General features: G+C 40.7%; 4 protein-coding genes across 8 annotated transcripts in view; all 4 read right to left on the minus strand.

Annotated features, from left to right (window-relative positions):
* fmnl2a (formin-like 2a) overlaps positions 1-891 on the minus strand; it is a 44,637-nt gene extending 43,746 nt beyond the window's left edge. For all 4 annotated transcript variants that reach the window (XM_076103977.1, XM_076103985.1, XM_076103971.1 and 1 more), the window contains exon 1: positions 242-891. In XM_076103977.1, coding sequence (XP_075960092.1) covers positions 242-355 — 114 coding nt within the window. In that variant the 5' untranslated portion in view covers positions 356-891. The remainder of the gene's footprint in view (positions 1-241) is intronic.
* Positions 892-4,059: 3,168 nt separating this feature from the next.
* sumo3b (small ubiquitin like modifier 3b) lies at positions 4,060-7,874 on the minus strand. Of its 2 annotated transcripts, XM_076108372.1 has the most exons (4): positions 7,725-7,874; positions 6,540-6,668; positions 6,375-6,446; positions 4,060-5,285 (listed from the first exon to the last, which is right to left on the minus strand). In XM_076108372.1, the coding sequence occupies exons 1-4, from the start codon at positions 7,743-7,745 to the stop codon at positions 5,220-5,222; spliced, it is 288 nt and encodes a 95-aa protein (XP_075964487.1). In that variant the 5' UTR covers positions 7,746-7,874; the 3' UTR covers positions 4,060-5,219. The 2 variants fall into 2 exon arrangements, with proteins under 2 accessions (XP_075964487.1, XP_075964479.1); XM_076108364.1 differs by having other exon boundaries at positions 6,375-6,668.
* A 653-nt stretch (positions 7,875-8,527) lies between these two features.
* On the minus strand, positions 8,528-12,280 carry pttg1ipb (PTTG1 interacting protein b). The gene is made up of 7 exons (XM_076108385.1): positions 12,122-12,280; positions 11,697-11,752; positions 11,486-11,594; positions 10,870-10,972; positions 10,299-10,364; positions 9,799-9,845; positions 8,528-9,307 (listed from the first exon to the last, which is right to left on the minus strand). Exons 1-7 carry the CDS (start codon positions 12,246-12,248, stop codon positions 9,264-9,266), a joined length of 552 nt encoding a protein of 183 aa, XP_075964500.1. The 5' UTR covers positions 12,249-12,280; the 3' UTR covers positions 8,528-9,263.
* A 2,738-nt stretch (positions 12,281-15,018) lies between these two features.
* The window catches only part of myo10l3 (myosin X, like 3), a 47,908-nt gene continuing 40,309 nt past the window's right edge, over positions 15,019-22,617 (minus strand). The window contains exons 26-41 of the mRNA XM_076111982.1: positions 22,358-22,481; positions 21,740-21,983; positions 21,536-21,631; positions 21,257-21,350; positions 20,575-20,630; positions 20,323-20,465; positions 19,938-20,132; positions 19,671-19,828; positions 19,077-19,200; positions 18,650-18,947; positions 18,340-18,547; positions 18,033-18,169; positions 17,758-17,881; positions 17,215-17,670; positions 16,865-17,056; positions 15,019-16,770 (exon numbers count right to left, since the gene is read on the minus strand). Of these exons, the coding sequence (XP_075968097.1) occupies positions 16,666-16,770; positions 16,865-17,056; positions 17,215-17,670; positions 17,758-17,881; positions 18,033-18,169; positions 18,340-18,547; positions 18,650-18,947; positions 19,077-19,200; positions 19,671-19,828; positions 19,938-20,132; positions 20,323-20,465; positions 20,575-20,630; positions 21,257-21,350; positions 21,536-21,631; positions 21,740-21,983; positions 22,358-22,481 (2,754 nt within the window). The 3' untranslated portion in view covers positions 15,019-16,665. The remainder of the gene's footprint in view (positions 16,771-16,864; positions 17,057-17,214; positions 17,671-17,757; positions 17,882-18,032; positions 18,170-18,339; positions 18,548-18,649; positions 18,948-19,076; positions 19,201-19,670; positions 19,829-19,937; positions 20,133-20,322; positions 20,466-20,574; positions 20,631-21,256; positions 21,351-21,535; positions 21,632-21,739; positions 21,984-22,357; positions 22,482-22,617) is intronic.

Here is a 22,617-nt window from a genome sequence, read left to right on the forward strand (position 1 = left end):
CTTTACTTCACCCTCACAGTTGTATTCTAGCAGTGCAACAGATGCATATCTATTGTACCTCTGACACAAATAGCTTTTTTTCGGAATATCCCCTTTTTCCCCCTGAACAACAAAGGACAGGCGTGCTGGACAAACAGAGGTCCAACCTACACGCACAGCTGTCCCGTCCCGGGACATCGAAGCATGGAGGGGAACAAAGAGAAGACAGATGAAAAATGATTTTTTTTTTCTCTCCTCTTACCAAAACGGTTGCGAATCGTTCCTCCAGTTCACTCTGCTCGGGCATGGGGAGTTTCAGAGGCATGTTGTGTCCTCTGAAATCAGCGTGCTGGTCCATGCTCCCCGCGTTCCCCATGTTTTCCTCTTTGAGTACAACTTTTCTCTCTCTCTCTCTCTCTCGCTCTCTCTCTCCTACAATCTCCACACGGCGAAAAAGTAAAGTAAAAAAATAAATTTAAAAAAATATCCGCACGTCCTTTGGTTTTTGTCGCCCTTCCACGGACTCCTTTTACAGGTTTGTATCCTGGTCACTTCTTCACCATAAAGCACATGTGAAGGAGGCAGGGGACGGGTCCGAGAAGAGGCAGCAGCGGCGTGCGGCAGCAGCGGAGCCTCTGGTGAGGCATTTTTCACGGCGGAACGAGGAGACCTGGGGAAACTTGACTCGATCCGCAAGGACCTTTCTTCTCCGTTATCCGTATCTTGCACAATTTCGGCTCCACTCCCAGCCGGTAGTAATGACGACGACCATGATTCACGCTTATTGCAACTTTCCCCCCCCCCTGTTAGTAGTGAGTGGAGCTGTGCTTCACTAATCCCTCCGCTGCTGACCAGCTAGTTAAGGAGGAGGGGGCTCCTCAAACACACACACTCACACGTGCACGCTCACACCGCGGCTGCACACACTCCCATCCCTCTCTACAATGAGTTCTTTCAGGGGCAAGCCTCCCTCTTCTTCTTGGGGCGTAGCTCCCAAAAGCCCGTAGCTAAGTAGATGATATTTCTCTGTGTTGCATTGTGGTACTTCGAGTCCATGGTGAGAGACAACACACTTGGGCGCTATAGTCATTATTTACTATTTGTATGTGTTTTTTTTCCTCAATTTGTGATTGAGGTATCCTTGATTATAGGGTCACTGCAGGCAATACGACCCTGGAACTGGCGCACCTGGATGTAATGCAGCAATTATTATTATTATTGGTTACACCTGTGTTTGATCTGTGAAAACGTCTGTGAGTAACTTCTACTGTAAGTTAAGTACATGTGTCTTAAAACAGCATGAATAACATTGGTATCCTGAGTTAAAACATGTCTGAAAAACAAAGCATGAAAAGCAAAATATTACAGAGCCTTTATTCTTATATACAGATATAACTTGTGTGTTTAACCTTCCTTTCTTATCTATTGTGTGTATTTGTTTATCTGGGTTGTGGCAAGCTGAATACATTTGCTCTTACACGGGTAAATAAAGTTGTATTGTGATATAATTTATTTCTTCTATATGGCTCCATGAGATGTTTTCAGTGACAAACAGAGAAACATGTTTTGTTTATTTAATCTATTTTCTAGAATTGAATGCTATACTCGGAGGGAACCTGTGATTAGTTTAACCTTTCCTGTCTCCTACTCTTGTCTCTAACATCTCTCCTCAGCCATTATCCACGGGACAAAGCCTTGAGCAAATACAGACAGGTCTTTTGTCCAGATTCTATCTGAGGATTTATGACTTTCAAATATTCCCTGAGTGAGAGCAATGTGCCTTTTTTTTTTTACCAAAGACATGTTGACATGAAAAGAACAGGTGTTTTCTTTCTATGACAAGTCAAAATGTCTAAAAGCAAGTTCACCCAAAGTTACAACAACAATTTTATGATAACACAGCCACTGACACGTTTATGCTCCCTCAAGATCTCTACATGTATCGGAGGGAAATCTGATCTGCCAACAGGGTGGGGACCACATTACGCACAAGAGGGTGACATCAGCATGCAGCGCTCTGGAGACGATCCAGAGGTTCTCCAGATGCACAGTGGTTTCATTCAGGCTGCTGGACTGATTCAGCGAGGGAGGGCGTCACATCTGACGATGCTGGCTGGACACATTGAGGATGCGAAACACGGCTGACTGACCTCGTACGATCATTATGTGTTCCAAGTTAAGCTGATTTGCTCTGTCTGAAGACCCCTCCTCTTGTGTTGTTTAATATATGTACGTGTGTACTACATGTTAATGCACTTATTGGATTTTACTTCAGGAGAGGACTGTGAAGGAAAGAGGTGAACGATCAGAATTCAGCCCAACAAATACAAATATAGCACCAGGGTTTGGATGAAAAAAATAAAGAAGAGTATTCACATTAGATTTAATGAAGACAGATAATGTGGAATTTATTATTCAACTATTATTCAATTCAAGAAAGTGTACAAATATCAAGTAATTAAATGGCATTAACTTAATGAGTATTGTTTATGTATTTGGAGCAGCTGGCCTGTAATGTAAGATTTTTGTTCTTACTTTCATCATGTGTATTACTTTGTTGCAGATTACAGCCTAAGTGTTGTGTTGAATGTGTACACTAAAGTGACAACAAAAATATAACAAATACTGGGTAACTGATCATGAGATAAGGAAGAAACTGTGGAGCAGGTGGGCCTATTAACCCCCTATTGCTCCCCTACTCTGTGCACGTGTACATTATTCCTATGATGGATTATTACATGGCCCCATGTTTGCTGTGTGGTAATCTCATTAAACACAAATTAATTAGTTTTTTTCCACATTAGCCATCTTAAAGCAAGGCCCACATGAAGGCTCTTATCTTATCAGTTTAAAATGTGCTTCCGGGGCGGTGGGGGTCTGGGGGCCCGGCTGGTAATACGACTTGTGAAGGAGGGCCAAGTTTCATTCACCAGCATATTTTTTTTTAGTTCTCAAACAATTCTGTCTTTCATACACAGAAGTCTATATTCGTTATTCATATGAACATAATTCCTTTTTATTCAGAATACATGCGAGTGACTGTGTACTTGGACTCAATAATCCACCTATTATCTTGTCACAATAGTAAACAAACAATCCTCACTGTATTGTGACAGCAGAGCCGTGCATGACATAAGACAGACTATGAATGAGCTTCAAAACAATAACGAAGCTTCTCTCCATTATCTGCAGTGAAAAAACAATAGAGGACATGTGATTCCTGACACAGCTGATGGTGACTCACAGCACCAACTAACAACAGCAATGCCCTGACGATATCTTGAATTAGTTAACGTCTAAGTGCTTTTATATAACATGCATACTGTACGCAGACTCGTTCTTTTTTTTTAATGTATGGGTGGAGGGGGCACCTTCCAGCTGCAGCTCTGGGACGTCTGGGGGAAATATGAGAGACTCCAGATATATCCACAAGGAAATATAAAATGCAAAGAAGATGCCAGAAATAAAAGGCAGCACAATCAACCCACTGTGTGAGGAGGCTCACAGGGAGTTCATTTGGCTGCTCAGTTAAGTAACATCTGTGAAATGAAGTTCTCTTAAGCAAAAAGAAGGCCCGTGGAGTTATGGCCCTCACAAGGCTGGAGTGGAGCAACAAATGTGTCTTTGTGTTTTATTTTAAGGGATGTAGACGTCAGCGATTCAAAGAAGTAGAAATGCAGATCTAGCAGAGCAAGCAGTGATCCCGAGTCTTCAGAACAACAGCGCCCTCTGATGTATGTAAAGAGTATTGCCTCTGGATCAAACTACTTTATTAACACAAACATTTTCAAGGCACACTTAACAAATAATATCATTTTGGGCTTGGTGAAATCAACCTGTTCCACGGTTTTAAATCTGGAAACAATCACTCTTTAGTTTCCACCATAGCATTAATTAGGAGGCCAGAATATATTTGCACCTATGGTTACATGAATCAAACCAGTATTCAGGAGTGTAGTCAGCCCTTTAACTACTGCATGTCGTTAGAAGTGAATATTTAAAAAAATACTTGCCCTGTATCATGCTAAAAGATTCATCTTATAGCACACAAATGGAAGGTAATATACAATGCAAGAGGCGGAGTATCAAACTATATTTATTGTATACAGTATAGGGACAACAAATAATGTACAAATCCCAAAACAAAAATGGGGAGGGGGGGGGGAGGGGTGATCTGCCAATGTCACCCTGCAAAGCTAACAAATGAAGACACAAAAATGAAGGACATTCTTATAAAACAAGATTTCTACTTACCAACACACAAGAGTCAAACAAACTAAGGATGTTTGGATAGATGTTGGACAAATGTATTCATATTGGCAACACAACATTGACTCAATATATATTTATACACGGACTGAATTATATAACCGCAGATGGGACACTGGTTAAAGTGAATTACTTTTATTCTGAAGTTCTGAAAAGGTGGAAAGAAATCAACACATCAAGAGAACTGTTTTGCTCACAGAAACCCGTTACATCTACAGATTATATATTAACCAAACCCTTTTTTTTATAAAAGAACACTATTCATTTAGCTTTTTGGTCCAGAAACATGACTGTACTTTATTTGCCAAAGAGTCGAGGGTGACAGTATAGAGGTACACCAGCCACATGGATCTTTCTCAGCACAAACAGTTCTTTCTTGGGCAGGGATACATCAAATCATTTTCAATGTTCCTTTAAAAAAAAAAAAAAAACGACTACTAAAAGTGTATTACTTGAGAAAGTTGTCATTATGTCTTCCCCCAACTACAGAGAGAAACCACAGGCTGCCATCTAGCAGCTATCCTCCAAGTACATGAATTAAAAATAGTTGAGCCCACCCTGAATTTAAATGCTCACAACAATCTGGAAAACTTAAACAAAAAGAGGGGGAAAAAATAAAATAAAAAATAGGATTTTGGCATGTAGTTCAGCTTATGGTTTATGAGACCTGCATGTGGTCATTTCAACATCAAAAGAACGCAGTGTGTTATTTTATTTCTTCATTACAAGCCATAGCTGTCTGAGACATGTCCCTGCCTCGGACAATTACAAATCATCCATTTATGTGAATAAAACACTTTTTAAAAAAATTACCTTGCATCTCAAAGTTAGGATTTGGCCCCAAATGAAAACCTTTTATGTTGTGAACAGCCTGACCAAGCACAGTGGGGGAGGAGGGGGGAGAATTAAGAGAAAACAAATACAACATGAAAATAATGATGTGGATGTTCTCCCAAGAGTCCACATCCGACTTAAGAAGAAACTCCTCCCGTCTGTTGTTGAAATACGTCAATAGTGTCCTCATCCTCCATCTCCAGCTGAAATAAACAAAACAAAAAAAGAGATTATTCTACAGCAAATATATAATATTTATCCTCATAAGTACAGCTGGGTATAGACTCCTAAATACCCTTTGGTACTGAAAGCAATGTGTACTGCAATAGTATTGAAGTACCATAAACTAGCATTATATGTCTTGTTAGATTAGCGATTCTCTGCTCCATCTATAAAGTTCCTGATTTATATTAATATTTTTAGACAAATGTATTTAGGTAATGTTTTTGGATTGCTGCTTGTATTTTGACAAATTGTAACCATTGGATTCATTTATTTTAATGAAACGGTGTTTATTCAAAAAACGACATGTTCATGCTCACAGTGAGGTATTGAAGGAAATGATTGGTTTCAGTACGAGAACTCTGGTATCATACTGGTAACATCTTGGGCAAATATAAAATGATATCCAACCCTAAATGGACAACTATCTTTACACTGGGTTCTTTCTTAATTTAACCTTGATCCAATGAATATGACACCCATCCCATGATCTTAAAAAAGTATTTTCGTTGCCAGGTACATGCACTTTTTTTACACTGAGTAAACAAGTGTGAGCATTCATGAAGCTTTGCAGAAACTATTCTGTAACCCCCCCCCTTGTGTGCTTTCTTGACAAATTTTAGATCGAGATCAATACCGTATCATGTCTGTGAACTAAAGATTAAGCTGCTGCCATCTGGTGATTAGCCAAAACTAGAATGAATGGCAAAATGCTAGCCATGGTCCATCCAAATGAAACAAAATCCTGATGTGAGAACTGAGAGTTACCTGGTGAAAATATAAAATAGAATACTGACCAAGACTGAATAAATGTATACTCTACTAACCAGAACTCTTTCCATTATTTCCCATTTAATTTATGTCTTGTTACACATCTACTCTCTACCACACAGATCAAGAGTAACAACACACACTTCACCAATTTGGACAGTGTACAAAGGTCAATGACATGACACACACTAGTGTTCTGACGCATTACCCAATTGTGCCTCGAAATAAATTAAAAACTTGAATGACCTGAGAACAGTTTGCCCTTTTGAGGATTTATGAAGAGACCAGCTTTCACCAACCTGTGCAGGTGTGTCCGTTTCATTAATTGGCTGTCCATCAAACCTAAACCGTATCTGACGAATTGACAATCCCTGTAAAAGACAGAAATAACATATCAATAAAACAGTTATATTGTTATCCCAGGAAAATGCACGTTTATGTTTCAGTCTTTCAGAATGACTTACTTGTCTTTCGCAGTATGCTTTCATTAGTTTGCTGAGTGGAGTGTGCCTTTTGATTTTGAACTGTACGACTGACCCGTCCTGACCAGCTACCTTGAGGTTAATGTGGTCGTTCTCCGTCTTCACTCCCTCCTGCAACGAAAAACACGCTCATCAGTGGAAGCAACATACCTGATGTTACGAGAACTTTATGATAAAATAAAAACAAAAAAGGTGGATTGCAGCAAGTACTACACAGTGCATGGTGTCACAAATTAATCAGACAGTATGTTGAACAAGTCAGGTGGCTGAGCGATGAGAGGAGACACGCATGCAGGTTATAGTCGGCTCCTTCCTGAAAGGCCTGGTCCCAAATGACTCCCATATGCTGATTATGTTATGGGGGGGGGGGGGGGGGGGGTTTCAACATTTAAACAACAACTAGTCAGTCCTGCTGTTTACACAATCTCACTCACCTACACATCTAAGATGAGTGTATTGTATTGGATATGTTATTCAGAGAAGATACAGATCATTCGGGAAGAAAGCTCTGCTTCCTCATTACGCTCTCAACATTTGCCATCACAACAAGCTACCACACATCAGGCCATCAGTTAATCTGACCCGAGTTGATCTGGAACACCGGTTCCCGGTGGAATGACGTTCGTCTACAACAAACAAGTTAACTTAACTAGTCGGCTAACTTCAGTTAGCTGCCGTTACATTTAACAAGACACGAGTGGTCCGTGGGGGCAGGCTTCGCCATCCAAAACACTGCACTCCCACTCATTTCGGTTCTCCATTTGGTTAGCATAGCAAGCTAGTCCGTGTTCGAACTGGCGCAGAAAGCCACAATGGCGCAAATGAATGGAAAACACACAAATCGTGCATTTCATTGAAAATCGCTGATGCCGACGTTAGCAAACATATTAATTTAAAAGTGAACACATGAGTAACTAGCAGTAGCAGATGTTTGTATTAGTGGGACTCTGTAAACACAAAACGGAGCGTCTAAAGCCAAAATATCCGCAAATTGGTCAACCTTTGTTTTCTCCGTCGACCCGCTCAAAATGCGGTAACTGTAGCCTGGAAGCACGGCTAGCTTAGCAGAACGTGCTAGCTAACGTTAACTTGTAACTAGCATCATTAGCAACTAACGGCAAACATGGTCAAAATGTTGCTTCGAATAAACTCAGTAACGTTACCGACCTTTGGCTTTTCTTCAGACATTGTGCTATTTTCCCTGGGAATTTATTATAACGCAGAGAGACAGACTGTTTGCGGTGTAGCGAGTTATCAGTTCCTCCGGCGTTTCGCTTGGACCAGGAGCGCGCACTGAAATTTAAAATACAATTCGACGAAATGGGTCACGTGCTCCACCTTTTCTTCGGGGCCGCGGATACGTGAGCGCGCAAGCTAATTTGCGCACTCCCGCGACATAGGTAAAACAAAAGGGCCATTTTTGCAAGGCCAGGCTTTAGTACAGACCAGGGTCGGTTAAAAGCATTGAACTGAACCTGCAGTGGGAGTCGGAAACAACAACAAACCAACCAGGATTCAAAGAAAATGGTCTCAGGATATTTAACATTTCTTAGTCATGGGATGAAATTTATGCAATTTGGGATTTTACACGGTCACAACTAGTCCCTCACAGTATTCATAACTTGTAGACATGCCCCAAAAAACAACATTTCTGGATTTGGTTCAGTGTGGATCTCACTTGTAGTCTTCAGGATACTGTATTTTCTGTTTTTCTGAAATCTTTGAAGGGAAAAGTATACTCAGGCACTGCAACATGCATTGAGTTTTTTCTGAAAGGTGATAGATGTAGGAGGGTGAGATGGAAGCACACAGATAACATTGATTCCAACATGGGAATTATGTTTCCATACTTTCTCTCAGTTCTGAATAACTTTTTTTGCCATTTCTTGTTTCTGTATTTGTGTTTGGGTAGATTGGGGCTTGAGGTAAATGGGGAAATTGTGAATTTGGAAATTAATTAAGAATGAAAGTCACAAGTTATTCATTTTATTTTGAAATGGTCACAATTTGTTTCTCACAAAAATCAAATCCCTCACACGTAGTTACATTTTGTTTATCCAGGAAAGTTCAGGACTATTCTGATCCTGATATTTATTCACAGATTAAAAAAAAGCAATAAGCGTAAAATGAGTTACATGTGATAAATTAACTTTTTATATAAAAATAAATGTTGTACTTGAGAGATGAATGGCGATCAGTAAAATAGTGTGTATTACTGATATAGTATGACAACGATACTGCTGGTTATAAAAGAAGCACCACAAACTCTGATCAACTTTTGAGTTATAGAAATCTAACAACAGTGCATGTTATGCAAAATGACACAGGAATGTTTGCATATCATGGTGGACAATAGGTTTTGACAGATTTACCCTTACATCTAAGTTTCTTGTGTGGACAGAAAAACAAGTCAACTGAACACATTCTCCTATAATCATTTATATCTAATTAAGGCATAAGAAATATGAATCTGGTGTAACAACAGAGAGCAACGTGTATAAAATATGAAACATTAGGTGAATAGACCATGTTTGAAATATAGTGCACACTAAATCATTTCAAAACATCTTGGTTTTTTTTTTGCAGACACAGAAACCAAATCAGATAATCACATTTTCTTATATGCTACATGTGTATCTCAATGTTACTGGCATCAATAAAATCAACTTAAGGGATTTGCTTATGGAATCACCGCTGAAACACTTCTCAATGATCGTTCATACGGGCGTATGGATTATCCTTTGCCATACCTGTAAAACACAATGGAGAACAAATCTTATAACCCATTGTATGGCATATTACTGGATTAGAAATACAACACATCCGGACTAGTTAGCAAGTGTTTGCTGGTTGCATACAATTTGAATTGTGGGTTAAAAGCAAGTAAATCACTGTATTTCTAAAATCCTTGTCTTCCAAAAATCGATATAAAAAGCGTTAGAAGTGAATTATAGTGCATCAGCTTTGTACGGTGTCATTTGTATCCAGTAGATGGCGCTACTTGATCAAAATTATAGTTTATATTTTGACTCTCTCTTGTTTTATGAAGACTTTTCTTATGTTGTTCCTAGTTTCCTCAGCTCAGGTTCCATTATCTTTATCTTGTGTTATCTATCTTATCGTTCCCACACCCCGTTATGCATTCATTTTGAAACTCTTTTAGCACTGTGCATGTAAGCAAAGCTTTGCGAAAAAAGCATGTCTGATACTCCAGCATTTACATTTAAGACATTAGTCTCACCATATTTCTGCCTGATCTCATCGTGTCTCAGCTGCATTTCGGTACTCCTGTAAGGGACGACACAAAAGACAAACTGTTGGACAACAGAGAACACTGGACACACTCACGCCTACAGTGTTTGAATCCTCACAACACAAAGTACTGCTGTAATAAGCTGATGGTAAATACCACAAATCCTATTTATTCATTTTACATACCTGCCACTTAAAAATACATAACATAAAATTACATTTCTGAGAAGGCAAGAACATTCAGCCTCTTTTATCTTGAACATTTATTTATCAACATGCTGACGTGGACAGTCCACAGTATGTGCTTTAGGAGACTCCCTCTTATGTTATTTTAGGGTTATTGTTATAATGACACTTATAGAAACAAATATGGGTTTGTAGTTTGTTTATCTGAATATATATATATATATATATATATATATATATATATATATATATATAGTTATATTTGTTAATTTTGTAGATCCCCTCCTCAACAGTTACACTTACTTCGCCTTCTGACGACTCTTCCTCGCACGGGTTTGTCGTTCCACTTTTGCGTCTTCTCTCTTGTTCCTAGAATAAACAGTTATATTATTATTCATCATAGTTGTGTTTTTGTACATAAAAGCTTACATTGCAATATAAATGACAATAGTGAGACCAGAGGTCTGATGTGATTTTCTGTTAGCCTCATACAACACAAGTAAGTCAGGTAATCAGTCTCATAGTCTAACAATATATATATATATATACACATACATACATACATACATATATATATATATATATATATACATACATACATATATACATACACACACATATATACATACACACACATATATATGTATGCCATTGTTAAATTAACAAGTTTTTAAAAGAGGCTAGACCACAGCTAAATAGAAAGACCAATGTTATTATTTTCAGAGCTAAACTGCAGTTACACATTCTGGCAGGCTTTTGGAGATGGCGGTATCAGCCCGGCCTCGCACAAAAACGACTCATTGTGTTCCCCGTCCTCCTCCTTCCATGTTAAACCAGATTTCCCAGCCAACACTTCACGTGACTCAATGCTCACCCATTTCTTTCACACTTGCAGCAGCGGCAGCAGCAAACAAGAAGGCCAATAACGATGATGCCACCGAGCACTGACATGGTGATGATCAAAATCTGGAAGTTTACTGGAAATCAAAGGTGGACACGGAGAGAAAAAAGAGCATTGAATCATAATAAATAGACACTACTGCCCTCTTTTTTAACTATTGGTAGTTCAGGTCTTAGTAGACCAAAACATTTTTTTTCAGTTGAGAAAAAGCACCATAATTAGTCATTCAGTCGTTTAAGTCAATTAACTGACATTACATGATTATTAGTAAACTAAAGATGTTCTGGAATTGATTTCCTTATTAATTATTCTGCTGATAATTGTTTCTATGGATTAATCAATTGTTCAACTTCTAAAATGACAGAAAATAGTTTATACTATTTCCTAAATCACAAGTTCAGGTCTTCAAATAGGTTTTTGGATATTCACTTTACTACCAACTAAGAAAGAAAAAAAACAGCAAATCATCACTAATTAAAGGCTGTAACGAGAGAATGTTTGGGCAAAAATGACTCAAACAATGGAGTAGTTGTCATTTAATTTTGCAGGATATACCCAGATGTGAGGGCTAAGCTGTAGTCAGTCTTACCCCAACACAACCCCCATCGTGCATCACTCAATGGACACACACTGCTGGGGGGCAGGATGTTCCTCACTGGATAGTCGATGCATTGTTTGGTTGGTGAGCACCACAAACACTGCAACAAAAACACTGGGCTTAGTATTGTTATTCATAGTAATACACCACTACCAAAGCTGAAACCCGTTACAGCATTTGTATTCGAGTTCATGAGACTCACTGTCACATTCTGCAGACATTCAGCACAACTGGTGTTGGATCTCGAGGCACAAGGAGCTGAAACAGAGATACAAGGCAGTGTGTTATATTGTTTTATGGCATTCTGGCCCTCTTTTTACTTTGTAGGTTCGAGCTGTTGTATAAATGGCCTTACAGGAAATTAAATTTTAACAGAGGTTAAACTTTATGCCCACAGTGACAAATCATAAACAGAGTCTACAGTTATTAAGACACAAAGAAACTAGGATAAAGTTTGCTTGCGAACCATTACCATGAATTGAGATGATTATCTTTGCCTCCTCTGGTTAGTGGAAATCCACTTTTTTTCTGCAGTCATGTGACCACCTCCTGACCCAACTCTGGTAATACAAAACAAAGCACAACGGCTAAAAGCTGGAGAAAAAACACACACACACACACACTTACTCGGAGCTGGAGAAGGAGTCGGTGTCTGCGCCTCTGTGGTCAAAAACACTCCGTAGAAAATCAAGACAAAGGCAAAGGCTCGGTAAACTCCGGACATTGTGAGACGAGTGCAAACCACCGACAGCATGGAAGTAACTGACCAAACTAACGTTTCCGAGGAGTCAGACTGGAGGGTGGACCTCCTCGAGGGCTGACGTCACGAGCTCCTTACGCTACCCAAAATAATGTATTGTGCGAAGCCATAAAATGTTCAATGTAGGTGAGAGAGAGTGTCCGTTCCGTCATGTTGTATTAAAAAAAGAAAAAAATAAACAATAACAACACGTTTTGGGTTGCCAGGTTGTGAAATATCTCGAGCAGTTTCTCCTCTTTCAGCACGACACATTGCTTTGTCACACAATTACAGACAAGTGGTCGTAAAAGTGCTTTATTGGTGGCTTAATCTCATGTGTCGTTTTAGAGAACTCTGAAATGGAGAAACCTTACCTTTTATTAATGGCCCCTTTAACATTTTTGACAGCAGAATTGATGGCGGATTGGAAAAGTACATCCATTACCATTTAAATATAATTTGCTACAATTTGTAACTGATCCATAAAACATCAGTGAATAATTTATTAACATTATAAAGTTGTAAAGAGAAAAAACTTTCTTGAAGGTGCCTGTTCAAGAAAAGTATTTACCTGGAAGTGTTTACAATAAATAAAAAAAACAATAGCCACAATATTCAATATCCAGCCCATTCCAACATACCATGCAGAATCCAAAAGGAAACATATCAACTCTAACACAGTATTTATCCTAATTTACTGTAACCACATGCCAGATGAGTTCTCCACAGACTGATCGATAGTACAGATTACCGAGTAGGTAATTTAACAAAAGCTTCATCAGGTTGTTAATTTGGTTTGACTACAAGGCTAGCAGCAGTGGGATCATCTTGGAATAATACATGAACCTCACCAAGTTCAAATAAACAGGGCTGTCCAAACTTTTTTCAAAGAGGGCCAGATTTGATAATGTGAAAATGCCCTGCTGACATTATTTTAAACAATACAAGTAGCCTTGTAGATAAAACGGGGATGAATTTATATCATTGTATAAAGAGAGTGACATGAGAAGATCAATCTCATGTCTGTAAATTAAATCAGCTATAATCACTATTTTAAAGTGATTAGCGACTCGTCTAAAACATTTAAAAAAGGAATAACTTCAATAGAATCATTCTATACAATGTAGCTTCTTTACATTCTATTAGAATGTAAAGAAGCTACATTCTGATACAATGTAACTTCTTTACATTCTATTAGAATGTAAAGAAGCTACAGTGTTGCCTTTTCTTTTCCTTTCTTCCCACAAGAACATAATTTTGTCAGGTTGATAAAAAAAATGTCACTTTACTTCCTGACAGTTATTTTACCACAGGGGTGTCCAAACTTCTTTCAAAGAGGGCCAGATTTGATAATGTGAAAATGCCCAAGGGTCAACAGTCCCTGCTGACATTATTTTAAACAATACAAGTAGCCTATACATACATTGTTATTTAATCATTTTATTTTCAATGACAGCAAATAGCAATGTAACCAAATGTAAGCATTCATGTATGAACACATCTCAACTATTCTGCCTTTCTTTCACATCTTGAAAGTCAGATAACACAAAGAACAAGCCATCTAAAAGCTAATTACATAGAAACCGATCAATATTCTCACCTCAAGACAATCTTAAATATGACTTAGTGAGGGTAATGAAAAGTTGTCTCACATTTAAGTTCAACACACATGAAACAGGCTAACGAAACAAATCAAGTTGTCTCTTAGTATGTGATGATAGCTCTTCAGTGTTACGAGCCAGGCAAACATTAGCAAACATTCTTCTCGGGGCAATTATGTTTTCTGCTATTTTCATAACACAGTCTTTGATAAACTCACCTTCCGTAAAAGGTTTGTCATGTTTAGCAATTACCATGGCCACTTGGTAGCTTACTCTGATGATGTTTTCATGTGAGAAGGACCGCTGCTGTGTGGCCAAGTTATCTTGGAGTTGCTTCACTTTTCTAGCTCGGTCGCTCTCTGGTAGCTTGTTGTAGCATTAGCATGTTTGGTCTCGTAGTGTCTCTTTACATTATATTCCTTAAACAAGGCAACAGTCTCATGACTAATTAGGCAGACACAGTTGTTTCGATTTTCGGTGAAAAAAATATTGCGATCTCCACCTCTCCTGGAAGCGGCGGCCCTCATTATCGACTTTCCTTTTTTTACTTGCTGTAACATGACAGGTCAAGGGTCAGAGCCAATTTCAAACAGCCAGACAGTTACCTCATGGTGCTGCCACCATGAGGTAAAAAGAGGAATTGCATGTTGAATTTGTATGATTCATTCATTCCGTTTTGACTGTGCTGGCGGGCCATAAATAATGCATTTTAAGACAGAAGGTGCGGGCCATATAAAATCTGACCTCGGGCCGTGATTGGCCCGCGGGCCGGACTTTGGACATGCCTGAAATAAATGGAGCTTTTTCTGTTTCTCTAATTCTGCCAACAGTACATGATGCAGCATGATGACGGGCAGAGCTGTGATGATTATAAGAAGTCACACTAATAAGAGTCACTAAAGGTGTAATTAGTCCACTCTAACAGACAGAATGCCCAAACACTAAGCTGTGGCACAATTTAGCAATGCATTAATTTTATTGTTTATTAATTCATTATTTTTTGTTCTTCATTTTATACACAAAAATGCACATGGACCAATTCCAGCTTCAGTGTTTCAACCACCATTGGTATCAGCCGTAGTAATATGTCGCAATGTGTGAATATACAGATTAACATCCACAGATTTACTGGGCGTACTATTTTGCCCCCTGTGAGACATGACAATGAGACAGTAATAACAGCATTTTCAAATACAATAATTTATTAGAGCATCTTTAAATTCTGATATAAAACATTTTCTGATTTTTCTTCCTCAAAACAATCAGAAATCTCAGAAATACAGTCATCGTCAATGGCTAGATCAATCTCTGGTGCGGCCGCCGGCAGCTGACCAGATCGCCTAAGTGAGTACGATTGGAGAGCGATGGAAGACAGTGATGCGAAGTGAGGTAAATACTAAGCTCAATACGTTTGGACCATAACATGAACTATACTGTAAGTCAACTGGCATAGGCATCCTTTGTGTTCATTTACATTGGAAGAGAGAAATATCCTATTAGATCAATAAAAGGAATTGAGCATGTTGGGTGTCGAGGGCAACACACTTCGGTTATTTTATGTTGAAAAAAGCTCAGAAACAGGGCACAAAATGGAGAAAAATCATAAGTAAGTCATGAACAACTTGTCTGAATCTACATTTCGGTGTCCAAGAATGCACAAATAGAAAAATCAAAAGTATTAGGACAACTGCGACAACACATTTCCAGCACTCTGTTCACCTCTGCTTGTTCTCCCAATCCATTGACACTGCCATAAATAAATACCCCACCCTTACAAGGCCTATGACATCACTGAGAAAAATACAGTAAAACTGTCTTTAGACACAGACACACCCAACAAGCACTATCCTGCTTGTTTCTAAAAACACAACCTTGGACATCAGTTTGAGTTACATACCCTCAAGTCAGTACACAATAAAACAGCTCAACAAAAAGTACTTGTTCTAGTAGAGAAGTATATTTTGGTTGGACTGATTTTCAGTAATCGTGCATTTTGAGAAAATACTCGACTGCAGTGGTTATAGACGATGCATCTCCACTGATGCAGTGGTTATTCATGTTGAATTTTCTTTTTTAAAAGATAGGGATGTGCTTTTGTAGTAAATGCACCAGTGGAAGCCATACCTACCACTGACCACTATACTCAACACCCCAAAATTTATATTCCATTCCTGAAAGGCCGCATATACACTGAATCTTTTAGTCCAGAATAGCTCAAATAAAATCTTAAATAAGGCAAGATGAGGGATATCTCCCTGGGACAGTTGCAGTTTCTGACACATAAACCTGAGGGGATCTCCATTAAGGAGAACATTCATTATAATGGGGGCGCAACATCTGTAGGAAAAACACTTGAAAAAAGGTGACAACTCGGTCAAGTTGCCACTGTAACACATTCTAGTTTGGATGCATGTTTAAAGAAAATCTACACTTTTAGAAATTAAAAAGTCTTAATTCAGATGTTGAATGAATGTCTGTTTGGAAATTTGAGATAGTTTTCTTGGATATTTAGCAAAATGCCTGAAATACATTTCAAGTAAGATGTGACATATGAGCAATGTAATTAATGAGACTGCATGGAGGGCAGCAACACTTGGACTGTAATGCTTAAAATGGTGCAGATGCTGTAATGTTCCCACTTCTGTCACAAGCAGTAGTTCCTTTATTTGTTTGTCTTTATTGAAAGGAATCTTTCTGGATGGAGTTTGTCTGCGTTGCTAAGTAGCCAGTCAAAAAGCTCTGAAACACAACCTCTGTGGAGGTGCTTTGTTCCTCTTGCCATCTCTACATCTTCTACCGTAGCAGAGTACATGTCGAGTCCTGTCAGTGAATCACCGGATCCAGTTGGTTCCATAACTGGACATGGACTTCACACTGCAGCGCTTCTTCACAATCATGTTGATGTAGGCTTTCATAATCTTTGTGATCTCTCCAACCTGGCAATGTACGGATGAAACACACAGTTAGCAGACATCCTGTTTCCTCTTACAAACAAACACAGTCTGATATCTACGGAAAAAGTTGACGCACCTGTGGTGTTTCAAAGAGCATCTCTCTCTCGTCCACAGTGATCTTGTAGGTGCAGGGCTGTGGAGCGCCAAAGAAAATGATGTGCTCATATGGGAAGGTCTCCAGAGGCTTGGGCTCTCCTCTCTTGTAGACCGACACATTTTCAGCGCTCACACTCAACCAGAGATCATGAGGGAAGCCTCCTTCTTTGCACTAGAAAGCCACAAACACAGGGAGGCATAAACATCATCCAGTGTGTGCAGTGGCGTCGCAACTAGGGACGCACTGATCTGATCTGTCGTATCAGTATCGAGGCTGATATTGACCGTGTTGATCGGATCGGGCATCAATTAAAAGACGCGTAAGCTTACCTCGACGTCAAACAGTGTGGATCCATATGCAGGCCACTCCTTGATGATGGTCATGTACCCGATCATGGCCTGGTGCTGGTCCAGACCACTGAGGCGGGACCATTTCTCCACGATGCTCGCCCTGGTGGCAGACATCTCCTCCTTTATCCACATCTCCAACATCTGCTCCTCCTCCATGCGCTGCTTCTTCATTGAGCCCGTCTTCAACCCCCGTCGCAGGGTCCCGTCCAGGAAGCTAGTCCTTCGGCGCTCCAGAGTTTGGCCTGAGCCCGAGGCGCCGCCCACCTTGGTGAACTGGAGGATGCGGCTGCGCAGACGTCCCACGGGGTAGACGTTTTCCAGGCTCCAGGTGACCTTCGCTTTGTCGCCAAACAGAAACTGCAGGCGTAGAGCGGCCAGGTGCTGCAGGGTCTCCTCGCGGGAAGGGAAGTGGCCCCGGGTCAGACTCTCATGGGCCTGGAGGAACAGCATAAGAGTTATCGTCGTGAGCACCATTGTGATTGAAAATAGTCAATAAAGTGCGACAGGATGAGTAAAACACACCTGCTCAAACATAAACGCAAACTCCACTCCCTCTTTTGGCATGCTCTCCACATCCAGGAAGCAGTAGAGTTTAAAATAGAGTTTCCATTGGCCTTCATCCTCAGCTTCCTCACTGCCAGCAAGTCTGGTGGGAAAAGCCACAAACTTGTCACTTACATATCGACTTTGGTCCTTTCTTATCAACGGGTGTTAGGTATCCTATGTGACAGAACCCTGAATTTATAGTAACAATATCAAATATAATATGTAATGAAGAGTAATCACGGGTAACATACCTCTCAAATTTAGCCAAAACATCAGCCACAAGAACCCTGCTTTCTACAGCTCTGTCTATAGTGTTGTTGTGTTCAAAGAGTGCAAACATGTTCCTGCTGTCCTCCATAGCCAGACCTCGGATCAGCTTCTCCACCACCTGGACAGAGCAACAATCACAACGCTTAGTGTGTATTAGCACAGCGCCTCCTCTTGCCTCGTTATAAACCAAAACATCTGTATCAGCGTTTGTGTAAAGTAATCACAGTGATATCTTGCAGAGGGTTATTTTAAAAACTGCTTGTGTTGCAGTGGCGACGGCTCTCTTACCTCTCCGGCGGTGGTGTGCGAGTTAATGGAGATCTTGCAGGAGCCTCCTCCGTGGCAGTACACTGTGGTGGTCATTTCCTGCCTGGTAAGCAGTGCCATGATTTCCTCTTGAGAGGGAACAAACTCTCTGTTCTTGGTCTTCTTCAGAGACTCACCGATGAAATGGGCGAACATTTCGATCTCTGTACCGGGAAACAGCTCCTTAATCCTGAAAACACACAAAGACAGTAAAGTAGAAGTTCCGACCCGTTGTAATCTCCGACCATGGGGTCGTTTTGAATCACGGCACGTGCCCAGAAATAGACTGCACCTTTTGAGGTGAAACTTGAGGTAGCGTAGGATGCCTCGGCTGGGCAGGAAGGTGCAGCACATACAGGTCAGGAGATGCCAGTGGGCGCGATTGGCGGGACTGTTTGGGTGCGGGACGTGATTGGTTTGTTTGATCAGCTGACAGTAAACCTCATCTCTTAATGGCTTCAAGTCTTGACAGGTCTGTAGGATTCCCTGGATGATTGGGACAGGGTCTGACACAGCCTCCATCTCCTGCAGCGAGTTGAAGATCTTCACCGCTTCATCCTGCAGGCTGGTATAACCCTTTTCCTTTTGCACTGGGACAGATAGACAGACAGGGTATAAGTCCAGCCCACCCAGTTAAAGCATTTTTTAAAACTAAATTAACATATTTTCTTTACTTTATACCTAGTATTAATTCAATTTCAACAGACCACTTCACTCACAGAGTATGCTGACATCTCCATAGGGCAGAGGTAGAAGAGGGGAGTGCAAAGGATGCTGGGTATATCTCAAGATGGGGTTCCTCCAGTATGTCTGCTCCACAGCCTCCACGTTCAAACTGCTCTCCTGGACAGACAGAAAACGGGATCAGCGATCTTAAAGTAAAGATGTCATGACTTATCTTTACAACAAAGTAAAGCACCATTAAATAGGCAGAAGTTTGTATTTAGGTGACTTTATTAAGTCAGTGTGGGACAAATTACAGAGTAGCAATATCAGTGATGGATATTAGTATTGCAGTAAAGCTAGGAAACAGCTATTTGTGAGGAATAAAAAGGTAAAAATACTTAAAGAAGATCACAGCACACACTCAGTGAGTACAAGTACCTCACTTTACTACAGTGTGTGTCCCTGCCAAAGGTTTGCATGACTGAAAAGAATTGGAGTTCAAATAACATCAATGTGTTAATGACATCGCATGCAATTTTTTTTGTAAATTATTATGAGCACATTTAGTGTGGCACGTAAAAACCTCATGGTCAGACATTGCACACAGGCGAGCAGTTATTAGCATTACAAGGAGAATCCTTTAATACCTTGATGTCCCTGATGAGTTGCTGTGTTGGCGTTTCAATGGGAACTTTGCTGTCTGTTGCTCCCTGTATGGCATTCGCCCACCGCATGGCTTCATTCAGCATTTTGGTGTAAAGACGGTAAGAGTGTTTACGCCCATGGACGATTATATTCCAGTAACCTGGGTGAACAAGACAGACGGTAAGTAGAGGCTAAACAACTCCCTGGTGGAGCTTAAGACAATTGAACAAATCAGAAACGACTGAGAGTAACGTTGACCGTGAACTAACCAGTGTCCTTGAAGACCTTCTCGTCTGGCTGCACCACAGAGCAGAGACTGTTGAGGACCAGAGTTCCGAGTTTGGAGGCGGTGCGCTCTGACGACTTGTAATAGTCCAGAGAGTTGGTGGTGAGAACAAACCAGCGCTTCTTCAGCTTGAGAGAAGTGCTTTTGGCTCCTGACTTCATCTCTTTATGTAGCCAGCCTGAGGGAGGATAATTCGGGAAAAATATAAATGATTGTTAATCCTTTTGAATATTTCCTTCTCTCAAACAAATTACTTTTCTTCTGCGCAGAACCTCATCAGCCATTTATGGAGCTAACCAGAACTTAAGTACATGAATCAACTCCTAAATCATAAACATCCCAGAGTGCGTGTGTCTCAACTGACTGACCTCTGACTAGGAACTCCTGTCCGTCAACCCTGAGGTCTCCCTTGGATTTCTGCAGCAGGCCGATCCAGTGGTGCATCTCCTCTGGTGTGTTTGAGTTGCAGTGGATCACCCGGTTGGCCGTGATGATCACAAACGAGTTTGGTCTGAAGGAACGGAAACACATAAAACACACGCGTGTCGTTACACCGATGCTGCCGTACTACTTAGATTGCAGTTTGAATCTATCTTTTAGGTTTGTTAGCCGTTCCTCACCTGTCGGGGTTGTCTGATGCACAAACAGAATCAATCAAGCCCACATCTAGTGTGCCCTGGACAGAGAGAAGAGGGGAGGGTGGAAATATTGAAATGTTAGTAGCTGGCTGGATTTTCTTCAAGGTGAGTTGAAGGCAACAAGCACACCACTTGACGACCATGAAATGTAATCTTTTGCTGTATATCATTCCCCTTCTCTCTCTCCTATAATTTCCTGTCATCTCTCTCCTGTCATCTCAATAATACACTTGAAAATAACACTTCTTGCTGTAAAGTAGAGATTATTACTACTGTATAATACTGGATAATTGAGAGTCGGGTGAGACAGTGAAGAGGTTCCAAGGGGAGTTTGGTTTATTGGGAGTAAATGCCAGGATAGTCTGTAACTTCTTTCTATGACATTTGGTTTGCATGTTTGTCTGTCCATCATTTTGTTAAATTACATTTCTAGCTCGTTGGATTTCATAAATCTGCAAATGCCATTAACTCCACTGCGATCTTTCAACGTCCATAAAAATGACACACCACTGTGTGTATTCTGCTTCTTCAGCTTAAATGACTAAGTGACCCACATCTGAACCGTCATACTGAAGCTGATTCAGTGATGCGCTTCATCTTTACTGCTGAAAAACTGGGAGTTGAGGCCGGGGCCCAGGCAGTGGAGAGGTAAAACAGCACTAACCACTGCATTCTTTGGGTTGGCCTGTTCGTGGTGCATCTCCATGAGTTGCTCCGGGCTGGCGCTTTGGACCCGACTCAGCACATTGAACCAACCACTGGATGGGGTCAGAGGGAGTTCAGAAAGTGAAAGTCAGCAAACATATAATTGAAAATTACACCGTGAGCTTCCACTGGCAACCACAAGGGGGAACTTTATTCCCACACATCACTTTTACAGACAGTACCGACAACACAGCAACATCTAGTCAAGGATTTCTATGGTACTACGGATATGATGTACCTGGCATCTTCTGGAGACTCTGCATAGATGTGGTACGTCCTCTCCTCAGTCACAACATTCAGGGCGTTTTCCTTCTCATGATTGTCCACTATCTCCCTACAGACAGACCCGGAGTACAACAAAACTTAGTGAACCGCAGACTTTTCCGTTTCTTTTGAGCAATAATTAAGACCCTCAAATACCCCAATGAGAACAGGATCTTACTTGGCTGTGCGGATATCGATGGTTCCTTTCAGCTTCTCTTCGCTGTCGCTCTCAAAGTACATGAGCTTCGACTCCCGCAAAACAAACCAGCGCATCTTCCAGTTGCGCCGAGACAAAGTGGACATTCCTCCTCCTTTCTTGTAAAGCCAACCGGATTTGAGGGAGTCCTGCTTGGCCCGAAACCACATGAAGGTCTCGTCCTTCAGGACACACCAGCGGCGACGCCACGGGATCATCAGACCACCTGAAAGAGGGAAAGGTGCGGAGAGCAGAGGGAGACAGAAACTATGCTTAATTACTAATGTATCATGTGGAATCTCAGTATGATGGGAGTAGTAATAACAGACACATTAAACACCTTAAAACCGCTTTAACACCTCCCAGCAACACCCATACACACACACATATGCATGCATCCTCTGGCAACGAAACACACAATCGTGCAAAACAACAATAAACTACATTTAACAAAAAATAAATACAGTATATGCAGACAATGTAAGCACTAGAACATAAATAAAGACAGCAAACAAGCAAGAAACAACGAGACGAGCTGCGTTCAGCTGTGCAGAAGTCATCCGCATGCCTGCTGGGCGGTGGTTTGGTGAAGCTACTCACTCTTCATGTAGAGGTAGCCGTGGAAGTATGGAGGCCCACTGCCGTTCAGCATATTCACTCTCCCATTGGAGACTTCCTCGTCCGTGTCCACGTAGCCGTCGTTGTCCTCATCGCTGTCAATGAACTGAAACACAAACACCAACATTTAGGACGTTAGCTGTCCTCCATGAGGATACCATGAGGAACCATGTCCTTTACAAGCAATTTATATAAATTACAGTTCATATAACCTGCACATCAGTAAGGGAATTTCAAGAAAG

The sequence above is a fragment of the Anarhichas minor genome, unplaced genomic scaffold (genome assembly GCF_050575085.1).
Source record: "Anarhichas minor isolate MPS153535 unplaced genomic scaffold, ASM5057508v1 ptg000004l, whole genome shotgun sequence".
NCBI lineage: Eukaryota > Metazoa > Chordata > Actinopteri > Perciformes > Anarhichadidae > Anarhichas > Anarhichas minor.